The 18,200-nt window shown below is 39.4% G+C and overlaps 2 protein-coding genes across 5 annotated transcripts in view; one reads left to right on the top strand and one right to left on the bottom strand.

Moving 5' to 3' along the window:
* The window catches only part of LRBA (LPS responsive beige-like anchor protein), a 364,271-nt gene extending 362,297 nt beyond the window's left edge, over positions 1-1,974 (top strand). Inside the window, exon 57 of the mRNA XM_062493665.1 lies at positions 1,884-1,974. Within this exon, the coding sequence (XP_062349649.1) occupies positions 1,884-1,974 (91 nt within the window). The remainder of the gene's footprint in view (positions 1-1,883) is intronic.
* A 4,734-nt stretch (positions 1,975-6,708) lies between these two features.
* DCLK2 (doublecortin like kinase 2) overlaps positions 6,709-18,200 on the bottom strand; it is a 78,848-nt gene continuing 67,356 nt past the window's right edge. For 3 of the 4 annotated variants that reach the window (XM_062493072.1, XM_062493074.1, XM_062493073.1), the window contains 6 exons: positions 16,528-16,661; positions 15,136-15,213; positions 14,011-14,107; positions 12,452-12,532; positions 11,579-11,695; positions 6,709-8,095 (listed from right to left, as the gene is read on the bottom strand). In XM_062493072.1, the coding sequence (XP_062349056.1) occupies positions 7,883-8,095; positions 11,579-11,695; positions 12,452-12,532; positions 14,011-14,107; positions 15,136-15,213; positions 16,528-16,661 (720 nt within the window). In that variant the 3' untranslated portion in view covers positions 6,709-7,882. Of the gene's footprint in view, positions 8,096-10,691; positions 10,775-11,578; positions 11,696-12,451; positions 12,533-14,010; positions 14,108-15,135; positions 15,214-16,527; positions 16,662-18,200 lie in introns of all 4 variants that reach the window. The other variant, XR_009933227.1, reaches the window with a different exon arrangement.

The following is an 18,200-nucleotide window of genomic DNA, read 5'->3' as shown; positions in this document are numbered from 1 at the left end:
TGCGGGCAAAAGGGTTTTTTTTAACATGTTACATTTAGGGCAGATAATCTCTTTCAGGATTTCAGCTTTTTGGGGAATGATGAGAGATCCAAGAAATCTTACTTTGGCAGACTTTCAAGATAGGCTGAGTTATTGGTCTGCACCAGTGTACAGTGTGGGTCACATGGAGGTGGAAGGTTACATGTGTGCTTTCATCTCTCTTCTTTCACTTACAAGATGAATCATATTCCTAATTCCAGACTTTTGTGTTAAAAATAGAATAGCTGGAATGGTTGCACAAGAAGATTCCCTCCATACATCCATGTATGTGCTAAAGCAAAGAGTCATTCTCAGAATTCTAGAGAAGTTATTTTATCCACGTGCAGCATGACCCTTTTTAAATGGTCCTCCTGCTGAAGGTGACCAGTTAAAATTTTTACTGCAGTTTCACATCACACTTTCCAATGCAACTGTACTTGAAAATGCTTCAGTGCTTTTATCACAAAAATATTGTTTGTTTACAAGATGGATGATTCCCATTTTATCTGTACACCTTTAGCTTTCAGGCTAGGATTTTATTTGCTGTGGTGTATTTACTAAATGGCATTTCTGTGTACTTTTCAAGCAGATTTGTCTCCTAAATCCCTTAGGAGATGTCTACATTATGCAGTAAAATGTGTTGCTGAGGCTCTTAGCTATCCACTTACTGAAGTCCATACTGAATATTTTTAAAATTTTTATCTATGTTTCTAAAACTCAGATAAAATGAACTTTAAAAAATCCAAACCTGTAAAACCTGTGGACTTCAATGAAACACTGAACAGCTTCTTGCTAAGCATAATTAGAAAATATTTGCATCTTGGATGCAGCGGTTTTCTATTAAAAAAAGTCCTTGCTGTTAAATTACATTTCAAAAACTGTAGTTACAGCTGTTGAATATTAGACCTTGGAAATTTTGCATTTAGAGAATCTTTAAACTGCAATTAATGATATGTTAATGAACTGAAATTTAATATGGACATAGAGAAATTTATCCATGGCCTCAAATTAAGAACCTATTCACTTTGGGTTGGAAGAAATTTAATCAGACTATTTTACTGAGTAATTACTGATTAATTCCAGGTAGTTACTCAGAGTTATTTATTTGTTATGCATGAATGTAAAGTGTTTGAGAGTGTGTAAAAAGACATTTTAAAGTCATAGAAAAACAATCAAAATGGTACTGTTGACTTGAAACTGGCGATCAAATCAAAATGCAGTGTGATGGTCTCATACATAATCTTTGTTTTGAAGAAAAGATTTGTAGCCTTTTTCTCTGAATTTTTTAATTCTAAGTCTTTTTTTTTTCCCCAAAAATGTCAGGATTTATACATGCTTATAATTCTGGTTTTTGTAATGCTTTAATGAGACCGTAGAGAAGATGATCCAGAAACTCTTGTGATTGTGTACTGTGTCAGGGTCATGGCTTTTCAAACACATCTAAATTATCTCCAGTAGCAGGCCAAGGGTAAGGAATTCAGAAAGTCTCTCAGTGGCAAAGCCCAGAGATTGCTCTCAGGAGCTTCCAAGACAATCAAAGCTTTCAGTTTTAGAATTTCCAAGTGAAGGCTTGTGCCCACACCCAGTTCCTTCATGTAGATGTGCTGAACTGGGGGAGTTGAAACTGAAATGAACACTTCTCACCTTCCTTCCCTTTGCTGCTACACCAGGACTTCATACCCGGTCCAATACCCTCCAAAACCCAGCCAGGAAATAATCCTGGGGAATCCCAAGTGGCCTAGCAGGACAGGGATGCTGGTGAGCAGTTCTGTTGTGCAGCTCTCAGGTGTAGCTTCAGGCTGACCACACAAAACTGTTGGAGAGTGCTTTGGGTGTTTTCTGATGGGTAAATCTGCTTCCCTCAGGTGTATAATGACTGGAATGGCATCCGGGAGCATCGTGGTTTTTTACAATGATTTCAATCGCTGGCACCACGAGTACCAGACCAGGTACTGACCTTCCCAGAGGCTGGGACAAGCACTGACAGGAGCAGCTGTGGCCAGGAGGGAGCTGCACACAGCTCTGCCTCCCTCGGGGTCGAGTCGCCACACAGCTCCTTAGAAATACTTCTATTACATCTGAATGTAACTTAAATTTGCTGGAAGAAGCAACCTATTTTTTAAAGTTAATTGCTATTTTTGTAGACCTCGCTTGACTTTTTTGGGGGAAGGGTGAAGAAGCAGAAAAACAGCTGCTGGGTTCTGTAGTTAAAAAAAAAAATCTATATTTTTAGTCACAATGAGAAGTCTATTTTGATCCCTGTATGTAAACAAAACCTAAAGTAAAGATGGTTAAAACTCACATTCTAGCTATAATATGAAGAAACAGGTGTTCCATCTGAAGCTTTATCTATAACTTTGAGGAATATATGATTTTAAAATAGCGGAAATTAATTATGGTATTGGGGGAATTTTAATCTGTGCTATCTGTACCACACTTTGTCTTGTACTTTTCCAAATGATTGTACTACATCAGCACTGAAGTTTCTGGAAATCAAGGGGTAATATTTAAATTATGGTAATGTAATTTTAAACTTTACAAATCATTTCCATCAATGTTACTCTTCAAGCATGTTTCTAGGCCTAGACAATTAGTTCTTTTTTAGTTTTATGTTTAGTGCAGTTACGAGAGAAATTGGGAACGAAGTTTGTGTTACATCAAGTGTGAATCCTTTTTAGTTTCTACCTGGCATCTCCTTCAAAGCACACCAAAATGTGGATTGTTCCTCCAAATCAGAAAGGCTCATTTTGAAGGCTTCAAACCAGAAGTCCACAGAGGCAGGTGTTTTTTAGCAGGGGCAAGTTCCAAAGCACTTTTCTGCTGGTTGACTGTGAAAGCAGGGAGGCAGCAAGTACTTGCTGGTTCACAGCCCCTATTCAGCAGCAGAAGCACAAGATTTGCAGGCCACCTTTTCTCTGTTTTTCATCAGAATATGCCCCTGCAATACTGTAGCACATGCCATGTTCCTTTACTGCCTATAGCAACAATGTCTTTCGTATTTTGCTACCACCAAATCCAGTCGGATCCTGCCCAGTTATATTAAATTACCTCTTTCTTTTAGGAAATGAAAAATAATTTATACTAAGGAACAATAAGTTATTTTGGTGTTGCACAAATCTAATTTTCTACAAGATTGCTGTGTGGACCTCTGTGAAAATATTTGTGAAAAGAACTGTTATTGTTTTGTAAGTCTGTATTGCATAAAAATTTTATTTGTATGTTGTGATCTCTGAGTTGAAATTTACATTCCATATCTGTATCGATACATACATTTCTCTAGCTGCCTACTAGAGCAGTTCCTGGTTTTTCTAAGCATTTAACTACTCTCTCTTTCAGTAAAGATTTGGAATGAGAAAATTCAGTTTGAGTGAATAAATTAAATAAAATTACATTTGTAATTGAGACCTTCAGTGGAGTACTGGCTTCTTGTGACTCAGGGTATATTCCCAACAGAGGAAGGGGGTGCCATGGCTGATACATTTCGTGTATTTTTGGTGTGTATGAAATGGTGTTTTCTGTGCTTTCTGTATTTTCATACTAAGGCTGTTGTGATGGATCAGTAGTTACATTTTCATGTTTTGTGTAGCACAGGGATGATGGGATTAAGTAAAGGCTGTAGTGGGTTGTGTCTGTGGGAAGTGCCTGGTGTGCTGAGCTCTGTGTATTCAACATTTGTTATGTAAAGCTTGTACTTCACATCCCTGAAGTTCAACAACATTCACAGCCTTGTATCAGCAAAGTTTGAGGGGAAATTGGAATGGTCTTGAATTTAAATTTGTGTTTGTCTCAAGCCAGAGGTGGGTTTTGTAGACTGGGTGGAGGGAAAACAAATGAGAAAAAGGAGTATTTTACCAAATGGAAAACCTGAAAGTCTTCTCTTTATGAGGAAACACTTCATTATTGATAGAAATAATAGCTCCTGATCGTGGTGGCAAAATATTTAATGGGGAGTTGATTTGGTAGGTTGTTTGTTTTAGAATGGCCTCTATTGAATCAGGAGGTGCTTTCCCAAACTGGAAGCACAGCTGTACCTGTGTGTGCTGTCCTGAGTTGCATCTAATCCTCCTTGGCAAGCAGCAGCTGCTGCAGCGTGGTGTTCTGCCTGTGGAGTGCTGCAGCTCTTCTGTGGAAAAGGACATCATCACCTTCTCTGTGAGCAGGCCTGCAAAGACACCCTGTTCTGGACTGCTCTGGTGAGTAGGACATCCCCTCCTTCCACAGGTGAACCCAAGTACCTTGGACACTACCCTGGGGTTCTTTGAAACCCGCACCTTGCGCCATTCACACTCTTGACTTCCTGTTTCCAAAGGAAACAAAGGCACTTCAAATTCAAATTATCTTCAAAAAAAAAATGAAATCAAGAACAGAAGCAACAGCTTCCTAGTGGATGGTTGCATGGCTGCTTGCAGCTACCAATCCCTGCCCTGGTATGCTTTTTTCAAAATGCTAATTTAGTTTACGAAGAAAACAAAAATCCTGCTAGAGTGAATTCCCCTGACAGAAAAGCTCAACTAAATACCTATTTCTGCCTTTTAGACATTGAAGCTGACTGCAAGTAGGAAGGTTTGATTTGCTTGTCTTTTTCATCTTCTTAAAACAATCAGTTTTACTTAATGAGCATTTTGGGTAAGTTGCTAGTTTAGTGCATTTCTGCTGCTTTCCAATTGCTGTTTGGATGTAGCTTGAAAGAAAGAATAAGTAAATGCAAAATAAAATTTCCCATTTAAAAACTGATAAAACCAAAGATGATTGATTGATTGATTGATTGATAAGCAATGTAATCAGTAGATATATTAAATCAAACTATAATAGTTAGACCAGCGACTACTGAGAGGAAGAAAGATGTGAAAACCAAGGTTAAAGTGGGATTTACTGACCTGTGTAAATATTCTTGACAATTAGCTGCTAAGAATAAGTCAATACTTGATGCAAGTAACACTATAAAACAGCATCTTCAGTAATGTATTTTGAGAATTATTTGACATAATTTTTGATGTTCCAGAATGGGGGTAATTGTCTAAGTGCAAATATTGAAGGGAATCAATCAGTGGATGTACTGTTGTGCTGATTTATGGCAGGAGAGGATTCAGTCCTGGGACTTTAAATCTAGAACTGCAGAAATGGCTTATTGGACTTTTGTGAACCAACTACTCACTTTAAAAGGACTTGGAAAGATTAGGTTATTTTATTTTTTTTTTAAGAATTATTTTTTTTTAAATGTAGGCATGGTAGCAGTAGAGCTGTCACAGTGGAGTGTTTGTATCAGTCCTTTCTGAAAAATGTGTAACTTGTTTTCAATTTCTATAATACTTTCTTTCCCTTTATAACAGGAAATAAAATTATGAAACAGAACTATTTTTGCCTTCTTCCAGCAGCAACTGGTGGTTCTACAACGAGAGAAGGACTAAATGAATGTGCAGCAGGTGAGAAACCAAATGTGATACTTAGGGACCTTCATTAAGTGTTTTAGTGTTAACCAACACGTTTATTTTATTTTTATGTTAAAGTGTGGTATCTCCTGCACCTTTGCACAGACAGAACTTACATGGAACTATTTTAAGGCATGGGGTAGTGCTATAATTTTTCTGAGGTCACATGAAGAATTGGGGACTTGCCCAGCTATCCTGTGTTTTTTATCTCATTGTTGACCATATGATCATCTTTTCCAGCTGTCATCACTATTTTTAAATAGGCATTTTGGAACCTGCCTCTGCTCTGTGAATCATAATACTTGTCTAAGACTGTTTAGATGTTGATCAGTCATGAACTTAGGGACATGAATTTAGGATATTTCTCTTTACTTTCTTCTTCCATAAGACAAGGTAATGGTTTAGAACTGGCAGCTGTTGACCAAGCAAATGATGATACTTTCTGTTATAGATGCATAATTATTTGTGCAACCCAACTTGTTGGAAATCCTTGCCCATCCATGGCAGTTTTTTTCTTCATAGCTCTTCATCCCTTCTCTTAGGAAAAACATAACTTAATCCAAATGTAATCTAAACTTAAGCGTTCATTATTTGCTCAGTGCTCCCTCTCTGCTGATCTCTCAGTTCAGCTCTTTTGGAGGGTCCCTGTCTTTGCTGTGGGGGCTGGTTAGCCTGCTCCACCTGAAATTCCACATCATTTCTTTGGCTGAGTCTGAGACTGGTTGCAGAAATCACCAACCACACAGGCAGCCAGCTGCAGACTCTCACCAGTTTCCCTTCTGGTTAAGGTTGGAGTGATAGCTTCATCTTTTTGCACTGTACCAAAAACCAAATTATTTTACAGAAAGGCTATTCCCATACTCTTCAAGTATATTATGGGTCCAAGGAACCCACAACAAAGTTATTTAACAAGGATTGGTTGTAGACCAACCTTTTTATCGCAGTTTAAGACATGCTGTGTTTTCCTGCCTTTAATACCATTTTTTTTCTTTTTGCCAAGATGTTGCACATCTTTCAGCCACTGTGGCCTTAAGTTATCAGCTGGCACTTTCTGATCTTTAAATGCTTTTCAAAAGGTAAAACAATCATGTTCAATCATGGCTTTCATAGGAAGCAATGAACTTTAAAACATGAAGCTTATGACAATCCCTCAAATTAATTCTATTAAATTGTTTTGATAGGCAACTAATTGTTCAGTCTCTTTGGGGGGAATAAGACAACAGTGTCACAGACAAAATAACTGAGCTCTCAAAGAAATGAATAACTTTTTGTGTTCTGTTTTGTTTCTTTTTAATGAAGAAAGTTTATTGCAGGTCTTTCTTTTACAATTCTAGTAGAAAGTATAGCTAAAGAAGAAATGGACTATGACCAATTCATAAGAACGAGCAATGGAAAAGGATTAAGCTGAATACATACTCTATTGAACTAAGCATTATGGTAAAGAGAAAACCTCATCTATTTTGTGACTACAGATAAGGAGAGCTGCTTCCCAATCCTGGTTTCCAGTGCCTGCACCAGGTGAAAAGGGGGATAGCACTGGCAAACCTTGATGGCTAGTGATGGCAGCTCCTCCATCAGATTGTCCTAGAATTAGGAGCTCAGTTCATCATAGCTTGGATAACATGCAGCAGGCTTTCCCTTCACAGGCCCAAAGTAATTTTATTTTATCTTACCTAACAGGTAGTCTGACCCTGGAGAAAGGCAAGGATGGGACACTTGTGGTTAGGATAGAAAAGGGCTAAAGCAAAAAGGCTTCCTTACACTCCAGTCTTTATAACAAATGAATGTCCACTGCTCATGTTTACATCCCAAATTACTTTATTTAAATTCATATTATCTAAACACTACCTTGCCTGCAAGTCAGATAACAAACTTGATGGAAAACAATCATCCTTCCCTCTCTATCTCCAAAAGTTTTTCTCATGATATTTTACAGTTAGTCCACTAAAAAATTCTTTGTGAAAATTTGCCTCTTCAAGTTCAGTAGAAACTTGACTAAAAACAGAGGCATTGGAATAGAAGGCAAATAGAAGTTTTCTTCCCTTGTCTGCCTCTCCCACTTTTCTGAGAATTCCCATCAGAAGAACAGAACAGGGCCTGCTGGTGGGAGTGAGGCCAGGTAACTGTTCCCCACCACACTGCTCATATAAAAATATGGTTAGCTACACTGTACGTTAGTCTATTTAGAGCCCAAGGCTGTGTGAAATGGAGTTAATTATTAACACAGAGAACTTAAAAACCACCTAACGTTGCCAGAGTCTTTCCCCTACTGCTGTTCCCAAGAGGTGGTTCTTTCACCCACTGTGAGAGAGAGGATCAGACCCGGCTGGGGCTGGCCACGAGAGGTGCACACAAACTGAAAACAGTCATGGGAAATGACAAAAAACTGTGGCCAGAGTGTTGGGACCTTCGGTTGGATTTGTTTTTCCCCAGTCCTACGCACCAGGCTGATCCCCAGCAAGCTCAGGAGAAGGCAGCGTGGGGGACCGGAGTGGCTCAGGAGCAGCAGGGAGGAGAGGCTTGGATCCAGCCACACGAGGATCAGCAGCTGCAGCAGCAATTGCAGAAATTTTCTCCATTCCAGCTCTACCAGAGTCTTGACAGTGCTTGCTGCAGAAAATCTGACTCTCTTTATCTAGAGCTGTGTTCTACAAACAAACAAAACAAACCCAAGGCACAACATGAAACAGCACTTAAATACAGCCCTGTCTTAAAGGTTAAAACAATCTACAAGACATGAACTGCATGCAGTACAGCCAGGCTAAAAAAGGAGAAATAACATCAGAAATCCTTTATATCATGAATGTTCTAATTTTTGTGATGCTGACTTTAGGAAATGTAAGGAAAACTTCTCTTCCAGATGTATGCTTGCCACGACGTTGCAGGTTTAAAGTTTTTGTCTTGCAAGTCTGATGTGGAAAGAAAGATGGCACGAGTGCTTGTGATAGAGGAGGAACTTGACATAGTAACTATTAGCAAAATTTACGTACCCGTGTTTTTGCAGACACAAGGAATCAGGTGATGCTCATGGTACATACAGAATGGGAGCCCCTGGGGAAGGTGACAGATGAAAACCTAAACATTTTTTCTTCTTTCAGGAAAAGGACCTGCTTTTCTGCTTAATGGTGAGAGTAGAAAAATCACCTCTCATGGTGGCTGAAATGCATAATTTCTGAATTCTGGTCTTAAAAATGAGTTTACAGGAGAAGGGAGCAACAGGTTGGAATAAAGACTGAGAATCCCATAGTGAACAGTTGGATTATCTGGAGTATGTGGTACATCTGCTGAAGACAATTTCCATGCCCTCTAATTGTAAAAGTTAGGTGCTCTGCCTTTTCCTCAGCAATTTATTTTTTTAATTGGACTTGCTTTACTAGTGTGAAATTAGTATCAGAAATTAGAAATTTCTGTGCGTTTCTAGTTGGGTTTGACTCATACACTATTCACTGAATAATCTGCTGACACAAGTCAAATTTAGCATGGTCCACTTTTTTTTTTTCTTTTTCCAGATGTGTTTATTGTATCAAAATCATCAAGGACAGCAGATACAAGGTACCCTCTTTTCTTGTGATCGTTTTGTTGTTTTCTTTTTCACTCAAGTTACATCACTAGCCTCCCTGCATAGAGGTACAAGGAGAAAATTCCATAGTCCACAACTGAGTACTCTGCTACTGACAATCCACACTGCAAAGGGAGCATGCAAGGAAAGGAGCAGCTGAACTGGGTCTGGGCTTTTGGGATTAGTAATGGTCTAAAGGAGTATTATCATTATCAAGACACCATTGCATTGCCTTTTTTCTTGCTGGAAAAAAGTTGCCAGTAGGGGTTTTTGCTATTTCAGTGGCAGGTAAAGTTATTTAAAAGGGAAAGGACATGCTTTCAATGCATGCTGACAGTGATTTTCTCCTGTGCTGTCCTCATAGCAGCAATGCATTTCTATGCAGGTTAGGGTTTTCTTTATTGATTTTACTGTTGCTAAGCAAGTATGGGGTTTTTTTCATTTATTTAGGACTGATTATCTCGTGTCTGGCTCTAAAGGAAATGTCAACTGAAATTTTTATTTTAAATAGAAACAATGTTTAGTTCAGTGGTAGTTCTTTGCTTCTGTCTTCAAAGGGTTCTCATCTTTTTCTAGCTGTTTTTAGATACAGTGAGAAACAGATGTGCACAAAATGACTGCCAGGAGAATAAACCAAGACATGTCTGAGAAAGTAAAAAATTGTTGTATTGGTGTTTGCTTAGCCTATTTCAGATATGCATTTTTCCTAAGTGTTTAAGAGGTATTCCTTTGCTGGTTTGGTGTGGCTGTACAGCTTTTTCCACTTCAGACTGGCTTAGTTATTTCTCCTTTTTTCTTACAAATGGAGACCATGTACTTTTTGTGCAGCAGAACAAAGCATCGCCGTTAGTACGTACCATTGCCTTGGACCTACTCAGAGGAAAGCAATGCAGGCATTGGGAAAGGAGGAAAAAGGGAAGGAAGCAAGGGACAGAAACTAGACTTACTTTAAGCAGAACTAACACAATTGCAACAAATTTAGATTTACAGAACATTTTTTAATTGACAATAAAAAATCAGTAATGAATTAAGAGCAACATGCTTTTGGGGGTAGCAGGAGCCTCCTGTGCAAGGACACTGAACTGGGGATGTGCAGTTTTACTTATCTGCCACAGGATGGTATTATCTGCATGGGCCAGGTGACAGTGTTGGAATGGGGTGATGCTAAAGGGGCTTCAGTGAATGTGCAGGTGGACTGAGAGAGCAATGCACTGCAATACACAGGAGTTACAAAGTGTGCTTGTCTGAAGCTGAATGTTGGTAAGCAATGAGTGCTGGAGCAAGTGAAGAACTTCTGAACACAAGCAGAACTAAATTTCAATGCTCAAGGTAAACCAGGGCAAGAATAACAAATTGGGGGCTTAACCCTCTTTAGATCACAGTGTTTTGAACAAGCTTTTACTTTTCCTTTCAGCATCAACTGGGAGCTGCATTCAGCAATTAACAACTATGCATTTACATCCTTCCATACCTGTTAGAAGGAAATAAAGCAGGGAAAAGGCAAAATGAGGTGAACTTTCCTAGCTGAAGGAGCGTCAGTAGCTAACAGAAAAAACCCACACCAGTAAGAAGCCAGAAGCTATGCTGTGTCAGAGATCTGAGACAGGCTTAAGTGGCATGCAAGTTGGAGAGGGGCTGAGAGTTAGAATTAAAATTGCTCTTATTACATATAGTGCATTTTATACCAGTTTTCAGCTTCAGGCTTATCCATAGTCTCAACAGTATAAAGAATGAAGCTCTGAAGTCCCTCTCAAACTGTCAAGTCAAACTGTCAAATGAAATGTAGACAAGAGCATGAACCTGAAATCCATTTCCTGACTTATTTTTATGTTATCACTTTTCCTACATCTAAATTGTTTGCCTATTTAACTCACATAAATGTATTTGAAAAGACAGAGACGTAGGCAGAAACATTTTATTTAAATTTGCTGGCTCTCAGATGATTAAAATAATTCTTTGTTAACATAAGTGGGCTGGGCTTTGAGAGTAATTAATACTAATAGGAGGGTGAGGGTGGAAGTCCCTGTAATGTTACCATGGATGGTTTTACTCTCTTTAAGTTACTGAAGATACACTTTGTGTGCAGTGTCCATCCTTGCATCAGACAAGGATGGGCCCCAGTAAGAAAGGAAGTTTCTGGAATGGAGCCTGGTTTTCTGGCACAGGTAGTGTTGAACAATACTATGCTCAAGATGCAGCAATACTAGGTCAGGCACAAGGAAGACCCTACTTAAATAACTAGGTGGGCACTATGATAAAAAAAAAACAAACCCAGAGTGTTTATAATGAAAGATTTCAAATTGTAAATAAACTTAATTTTAACATACACTTACTTAGTGTTCACATGTTTCTGTTTAAAAGCTCATTTTTATCTCTTGGGTGGCACACTGTGATAGACTTGGTTGCTCTCAAGCAATGCTGAGACAATCCACATTATACATCAATAAAGGCCAGAAGCAGAGGTTGTTCTAGTTTTGGGTTTGCTATTCTTGCACCACACATGCTCATAGAGCACTGTTAGGAAAATATGCAAAGTATACTATCAATGTATAAAAATGTTCATTTCTCTTACCATGATGACAGAAACCCCAGCAGATGTGTTATTTTGCTTGGGTAAGGTGTTATTAAAGTGCTGCTTCAGTTTACCTGTTACTTCAGCTTGCATATTATTCTCCTGGGAAGCATCATCCTGTATAAGAAGGAACACAATATTCAAGTTAGGATGAAAAAGTTTTTTTATCATCAGGGACTTTCTGCTTCTTAACACATGGTAAATATTCAGACAGGCACTCTAACACTCTGCTAAATGAGATATAATTCCAGAGGAAAGGAACAGAGCAATCGCTCACTGTTCTGTGAATGAACTTCTATTTCTTAAAATTACATGTGACACCTCCAGTGCATTGATTTGTCCCACAGTTATAAGCTGCAGGTTTGATTCAAGCAAGTTAAGAATAACATGCTTGAAATAATGTTAAAATGAAAAGCATATTTTGTCACTTGGATTTCTTTCAAATCACCACTTTGAAAATGGCCCATCATATCCTAAGTCTGGAAGTATTATAAAATACCATAAATATGTTTGAGATGAGCTGTTATCCATCGATAAACTTGTTAATAGTTATCTTCTAATGTGTCAGGCAACTCCACAAATCATATTCAGTCCCTCTTTTAGAACATGTCTGAAAATAAGCATTGACTGTGTCCATGTAAACCTAGTACTTATTAATAATTAATTGATTTTAAATCAATAAGCAATGCACTTTGGTGTTCTCCTTTGCTGCTGCCTGAGAAGATGAAGGACCTGGCAGGCATCAGCTTAGTGTCTAGGTAAATTAGGTGTTATACTTGCTAATTGTACTGCTGCTTCTGAACACTACATGTTAATGGTTAGATTTACAGGTTTAATGTCAAATTGGAGACAAGAGAAATGTGATTTACTCACTGACACCCAGGGATGGCTTAGGATCTGTGCTGCTGTGTACCGGGCTTCAGCATTCACGTGTAGCATCAGGCTGATTAACTCCTTCATTGAAAAAGAAAAAAAATAAAGAGGAGTCTGAAGGGGGGGGGAAAGGATATTAAAATTGAAAATACTCAGTTGCACCAAGTTCTTCTCAGTGCAATCTTCTTGATACCTGGATGGAAAAAAAACAACCCCAGCTGATACTAGAACCAGTGATACCAGTGTGACTTAAGTAGAACTTAAAATTGCCCTTTAGGATTAAGAGTCTGCCAGGCAGCATGTTTGATATCAACTTCTTCTGTACTTACATTTCACTGAATCTATTGAAAACAAATGAAAAAGGAATGTTAAAAAAATCAGCTCTAATGTTCCACTCCGTTCTCTATATATTCATGCACATGACCAGAACAAAAACAGACGTGGGAGAGATGAGATCCTCTCTGGGCAGTGCACATGCACTCAGTAACATTGCATAAACAACTTGAATCAGAGACAAGAATCTGCATATGAAATTCAAAAAACTGATGGAATTATTTGAAAACTGTTCTCTTCTGTGCTGCTGCAGATGAATAGAAGACACTGAGCCAAGCCCCCCAATCAAAAAATCATTTATAGCCTCCAAATTATCAGTCTTCATACTTCTATCAAATTTCAAGGGGACTGTCTGTTGCTTCAGTTTTGGGGAAAGGTTTCTTCAAGCAGATAATAACAGCAACACCTAACTGAGAGCTTTCCCAACCAGCCAAATTATTTAGTCTATGGAAGTCTGAAGTGAGACATCACCTTGAATACCAAGACTGAGGCCTTGTTTGTTCAGAATGCATGTCTGGAAATGTGTGAGGTGACTGGAACTTCGGAAGTGTTGGTAAATGGATAAACACCCATTGGAAAATGCAGAAAAAAGCAGAAAAAATTCAACTTCTTATTGGCCGGATAAAAAGCCTATCTTTGTTTTCTCGTGAGTCCTCAGATATTATTCAGAGCACTTTAATGAATTAACCTGAGAAGTGGGGCTTACAACTTGGAACCTTTGTCCTACAGACACAGTAAATTTCAACAAAACTGCAGTGATCACACAAGAACTGCTGGCAATGGCAATTAGCAATGGCTGCACCTCTTGAAAAGCTCTAATAAATGCCTCGAGTAAAATAGGAAGAAATGCCAGCTGCATCCAGTCCACAGAACAATAATTTTTCTTTTTTTAAAGAGTGACTGGAGGGAAAAATGCAGAGACACATTTATTTTACAGCTGATGCACTGAACCTGCTGTAAAGTGCATCGTGAAGTGAACTAGGTATCATGTGATGTTCCCTGAATGCAGCTGGCATTTTGCTACCCTTGCTCAGGCAGAACCATGACAGCCTGAAACACCTGAGCTTTCATCAGGCACTGTTCAGTTAAACCAACTAAAAAGGCACAGCAGCTGGGACACTGGTGAAGAGGCTGCTCTGGATCCTCCAGGCTGCCTTCCCAGCTGAGCACAGGCTGCACAGGGGCTTGTCAGAAATGCTGTTTCAGGTGGGAGAAAACATCAGTACCTTTGCTGAATCAGTGATGTTGTCCCAGTAGGGAGAGGGAAATTCCAGCTTCCCCACAAGTATCTGATCGAAGAGGTCTTCCTGAAGGTTGTTTTCGCTGTAAAACAGCAGTAACAAAAAATCATTATGAGGTAAAAAGCCAATTTGTCACGGGGATTTTAACTTGGTTTGGGGATGGAATGGAAATTTGATTAGTAATTTCAAGACATGCATAATTTGCCAGTTTATAGTGATAGCTCTTCTGAGCCAATACATTGAGGTAACTCTTCCACTGGAATTGGAATTGCATTATTAACACACATTTCTTAATGTCACTTATGGCCTGGTTCTACTAGCATGATATGGACATTCTCTGTGCCCTCCCTCCAAACTCTAATCCAAGAATACATTCGCTTGTACAGTGTATCTTTCAAACCACATTTTCATCTGTAAACATGAACAAATAACACAAAAAACTCGAATACTTGGAATTAACGTTTTTCCATCAACAGTGATTGTATTGTTTGCAAAATATTTTCATTCAGTGTGGTGATTTAGTTGAAACCTAACCATTTGGTTAAGCATTTTGCTGTAAAAATGAACAAACAGGCCCAGCATTAGTAATATATATGTTAAGAACAGAATTCCCTATTAAAATATGCCAATTCCTTCTCATTCTCTGGGGAAAAGCAAAAACAAAAATGATTTTCAGTAGAACTCAGAAACATTGTGGCTCTGAAAAACAAAAATGGTGTTTGCAAAGGACGAACAAGATTAAAGAGGCAGGATAAACACATTTTTCCCCTCTCCCGGTTTCTTTACCACTCCAGCGTCCAGCGGCAGAGGGCAGCGCGTGCCCGTGGATGGCGGAGCTGGGATCTGCATGGAGACAAAAGGAAAAGCGGCTCTGCCCTCCCACCCTCCACACAGCACTAAAACACCTGCCCCTGTAGGGAAACACATGAATCAAACTGATCCCAAAACCTAAAATGAGGAATAAAATGAAAACCACTTAAAAATGTAGGGAAACGCATCAGTCTGATCCACCTTTTTTTCCTCCTCCAAGGATGCCTCCTTCAGGGACAAAGGTCAGATTTGCTCTGAAAGAACTTGATTGTTTTTGCTGCTTTTCCCTTTGACACTCACCTGCGAAAAGGTGGGAATCCACATAACAGGATGTACGTGATCACACCTGCAGCCCAAATGTCCACCTTTAAGCCATACCTGAGAAAACAAGGCTGTGTTACTTGTGCTAAATTGACAACAAAAAGCCAAATAAAAAATAAATCAAAAATAAATGATACTCGACAGCATTACATGAGAATCTGTGCTAAGTTACTTGCTGCTGATGTGGTGATGCATTTTGTGCATGAGTATCGTTTTCTTCACACCTTTACAGTCTTTAAGAAACCATGATTCTGTGGATTTTTTAAATTATTTTTCCCCTCTGCCATAAGCCTCAAGGCTCTCCAGGGTCTTCTCAATATAGTCAAATCCAAGTCAGTATCCAGGTTTCCCAATCCAGAGCCACTAATGATTAAAACAAGGATGTGCCTTCTCAGTCCCTACAGTGAAGCAACTCTCTCTAAGGTTATCATGTGTTGCTAAGTAACAAGACACACCAATTCTCCAGCCTCTCCAGTGAGCAACACAGGGAAGAAGAGCTGCACTGTTCTTTTAAAGAAATTAAAACATTGGAGGTAAAAAAGAGGCCTTTCCCCCTATTCAGTAGATTCAGTTTGTCAAAACCTCAAGTATACAGACGAGGTGCCCTCTGACCCCGGGGGCTCACTCCAGCTGTGAAATGTTTCTCAGTGCAACAAATGCACTGAGCAAGGAGTGAAACAACACAACAAAACCTCCCTCCATCAGGAAATTCACAGTGTTCACAGCTATGGCAAGAGTCAGAGCACAGAATGGAGTTCTCACAGGTCTAAAAGGAGAGAGGACTAGTGAAAATCTGCCATTGGTGAAAATTTACCATTTTACAGATTTTTTTTTGTCTGTATTTATGCAATGACCTGTTAAATACAGAATAATGGGGTTGTTCAATTTTTACCAAAGAAATTTTTTTGGGGGATGTGTCACCCGAACGGGTCACTTGAATGAACATGATCTAATTAGAACTGTCCTGAGAACAGGCTTAGACTAGGTGACCTCTGGAGCCTCTTCCAATAAAAATGATTCCATTTCTACTGTAAACACTGTGTTTTGCCTGTCTGTTCTTCCCCAGCCAGCTGCCACAGGTGGTACAATGGGCTCTGGATGCTGAGGTGAGGCAGGGTGCACAAACAGATGGAATCCACTGCACCAGAGCTGGTCCTGGGAAGGTGGGAGAGGAGGCAAAGGTGAATTCTGGGAGCAGGCAGAGCAAGGATACTTGCTTGGCTCTTGGAAGAACTGGGAGTGATGCCTGTGGGTGGTTTGGTTACCAAACATTGGAGGGCCAGCTTGTTGGAGCATTTAGATCTTACAAGATCTAACAACCTGCCAGAAATGAGTGTTTGCCAGGCCTGTGTCGTAGCCAGTCGTGCTCACCCTGTCTCTGCAATGATTTCTGGAGCCACGTAGGTGGGTGTCCCACAGACAGTGTACAAAGGGCCCTCGACCACTGTCGCCAGTCCAAAGTCTCCAAGCTTCAAAGACTTGGTTCCATCTGAATATTCACACACCTAGAACCAGAGAAATTAACACAGAATGAGAACATCTGCATTTTTATATCCTCTAATTTCTTTGGGAAATCGTCACCACAACACCAAGGAGATGGGAAAAAGAGGTAATTTCCACAGCCCTGTAAGGAAAGAGAGGAAAGAAAATGATATCCCATTGATTGCAGCTGGAGCAAGTGTTCAATGGAGCTGTCTGCCAGCCATGTAGGTCAGACCATAACACAGCCTCGAGCAACTACGGGTGGAAAGGAACCCCCAGTCCTTGAATGTTGAGAAGTTTTAAATATATTCAGTAAAATATAATACTCTACTTTCATTTGACTGGGACCTTGAGTTTCAAATGGGACTGGCAGCTACAATCAGATTTAACATCTTATTAACTAAGCATAAATCTAGTCAGCATATCGGGCAATTTCATCAACAAATCTCCCTGTGCCTGGTCTGGGTGAGTTCAGTTTAGGTTTCTGTGCAGATCCAAGTGCACCTTACCCAAAGGCCCATAAACAATCTAGCACTGAGTCATTTTATTGATGAGAGAAGCTGAATTTCAATAGAAAGAAAAGTGCTATACAACAGTGATGGCAGGAATAAATCAAACCAGACCAACACAAAGGAAACATCCCCCTAATAAATTCATTTCTGTTTCGCTCTCGAAGTAAAATGTTCGTATTAACATGATTTCAAAGGCATCTAGTTTCTAGAATGGAGGACCCCATAATCTCCAGAATGGCTGAATTTATTTGCCTTCCTCAAACAACTGAGCACTGCAATACCTTTCTTCATTCCCCAGTGTCATTCGTAGCGGTAATGGAAACACTTGTTCTCCTTTATATAACACCTTCATATCAGCTATTACTCTTAGGGTTTGCATTTTTTAAATGCATGACTAGCAAAGGGAATGCAATTCCCATCCAGACAGGCTGGATGACCCTGTGCAAAAAAAGCTATGTGCAACTGCAGGTAGCACTTGATGGGAATAATTTGCATTTACATTCAATACCAGGATGTTATCTCAACATTCTGCTGCTGTCAATCACTGTGAGATTTGCATCTGTTGAGTAATCTCTTCAGGCTTTCTAGGCAGAAAGGGCATTTGTGCTTATCTATAACTGATTCAATCACTAATGAGAGCTTAAAATTTCTTTGGATTGTCTGCACTAATAGTATGTGAGATTTTCACCTTAATTTTTGTCTCTCAAGTGCCATGTTGCTGTGACTACATTTTCCAGGAGAAGCCTTCTCCCCCCCTCCCCGCTTCTTTTTGCTAAACAATCTAATTTATTTAAGGGTTTATTTAAATTGCTGAACACTGTCAGTGGAATTACTGGGGAAGGAATTGACTATTAATTAGGAAATATTTCCAGCTTGTAGCCCTGTCCTTGTAATAGTTTGAAATCCAGACTGGGATAAGCCATGACTCCTACTCTCAGTGCAAACTCATTAAAGAGGACTGACAAACACCACAAAAGACTTTAAGAAATGCCTCAAGCAGGGGACATCATGGCCCTGTTCGTGCAGTGGGTGACACTTAATATCCAATAT

Source organism: Cinclus cinclus, chromosome 5, assembly GCF_963662255.1.
Source record: "Cinclus cinclus chromosome 5, bCinCin1.1, whole genome shotgun sequence".
Taxonomy (NCBI): Eukaryota; Metazoa; Chordata; class Aves; order Passeriformes; family Cinclidae; genus Cinclus; species Cinclus cinclus.
Note: the sequence above shows the minus strand (reverse complement) of the source record. Positions and strands in the feature narration are given on the sequence as shown.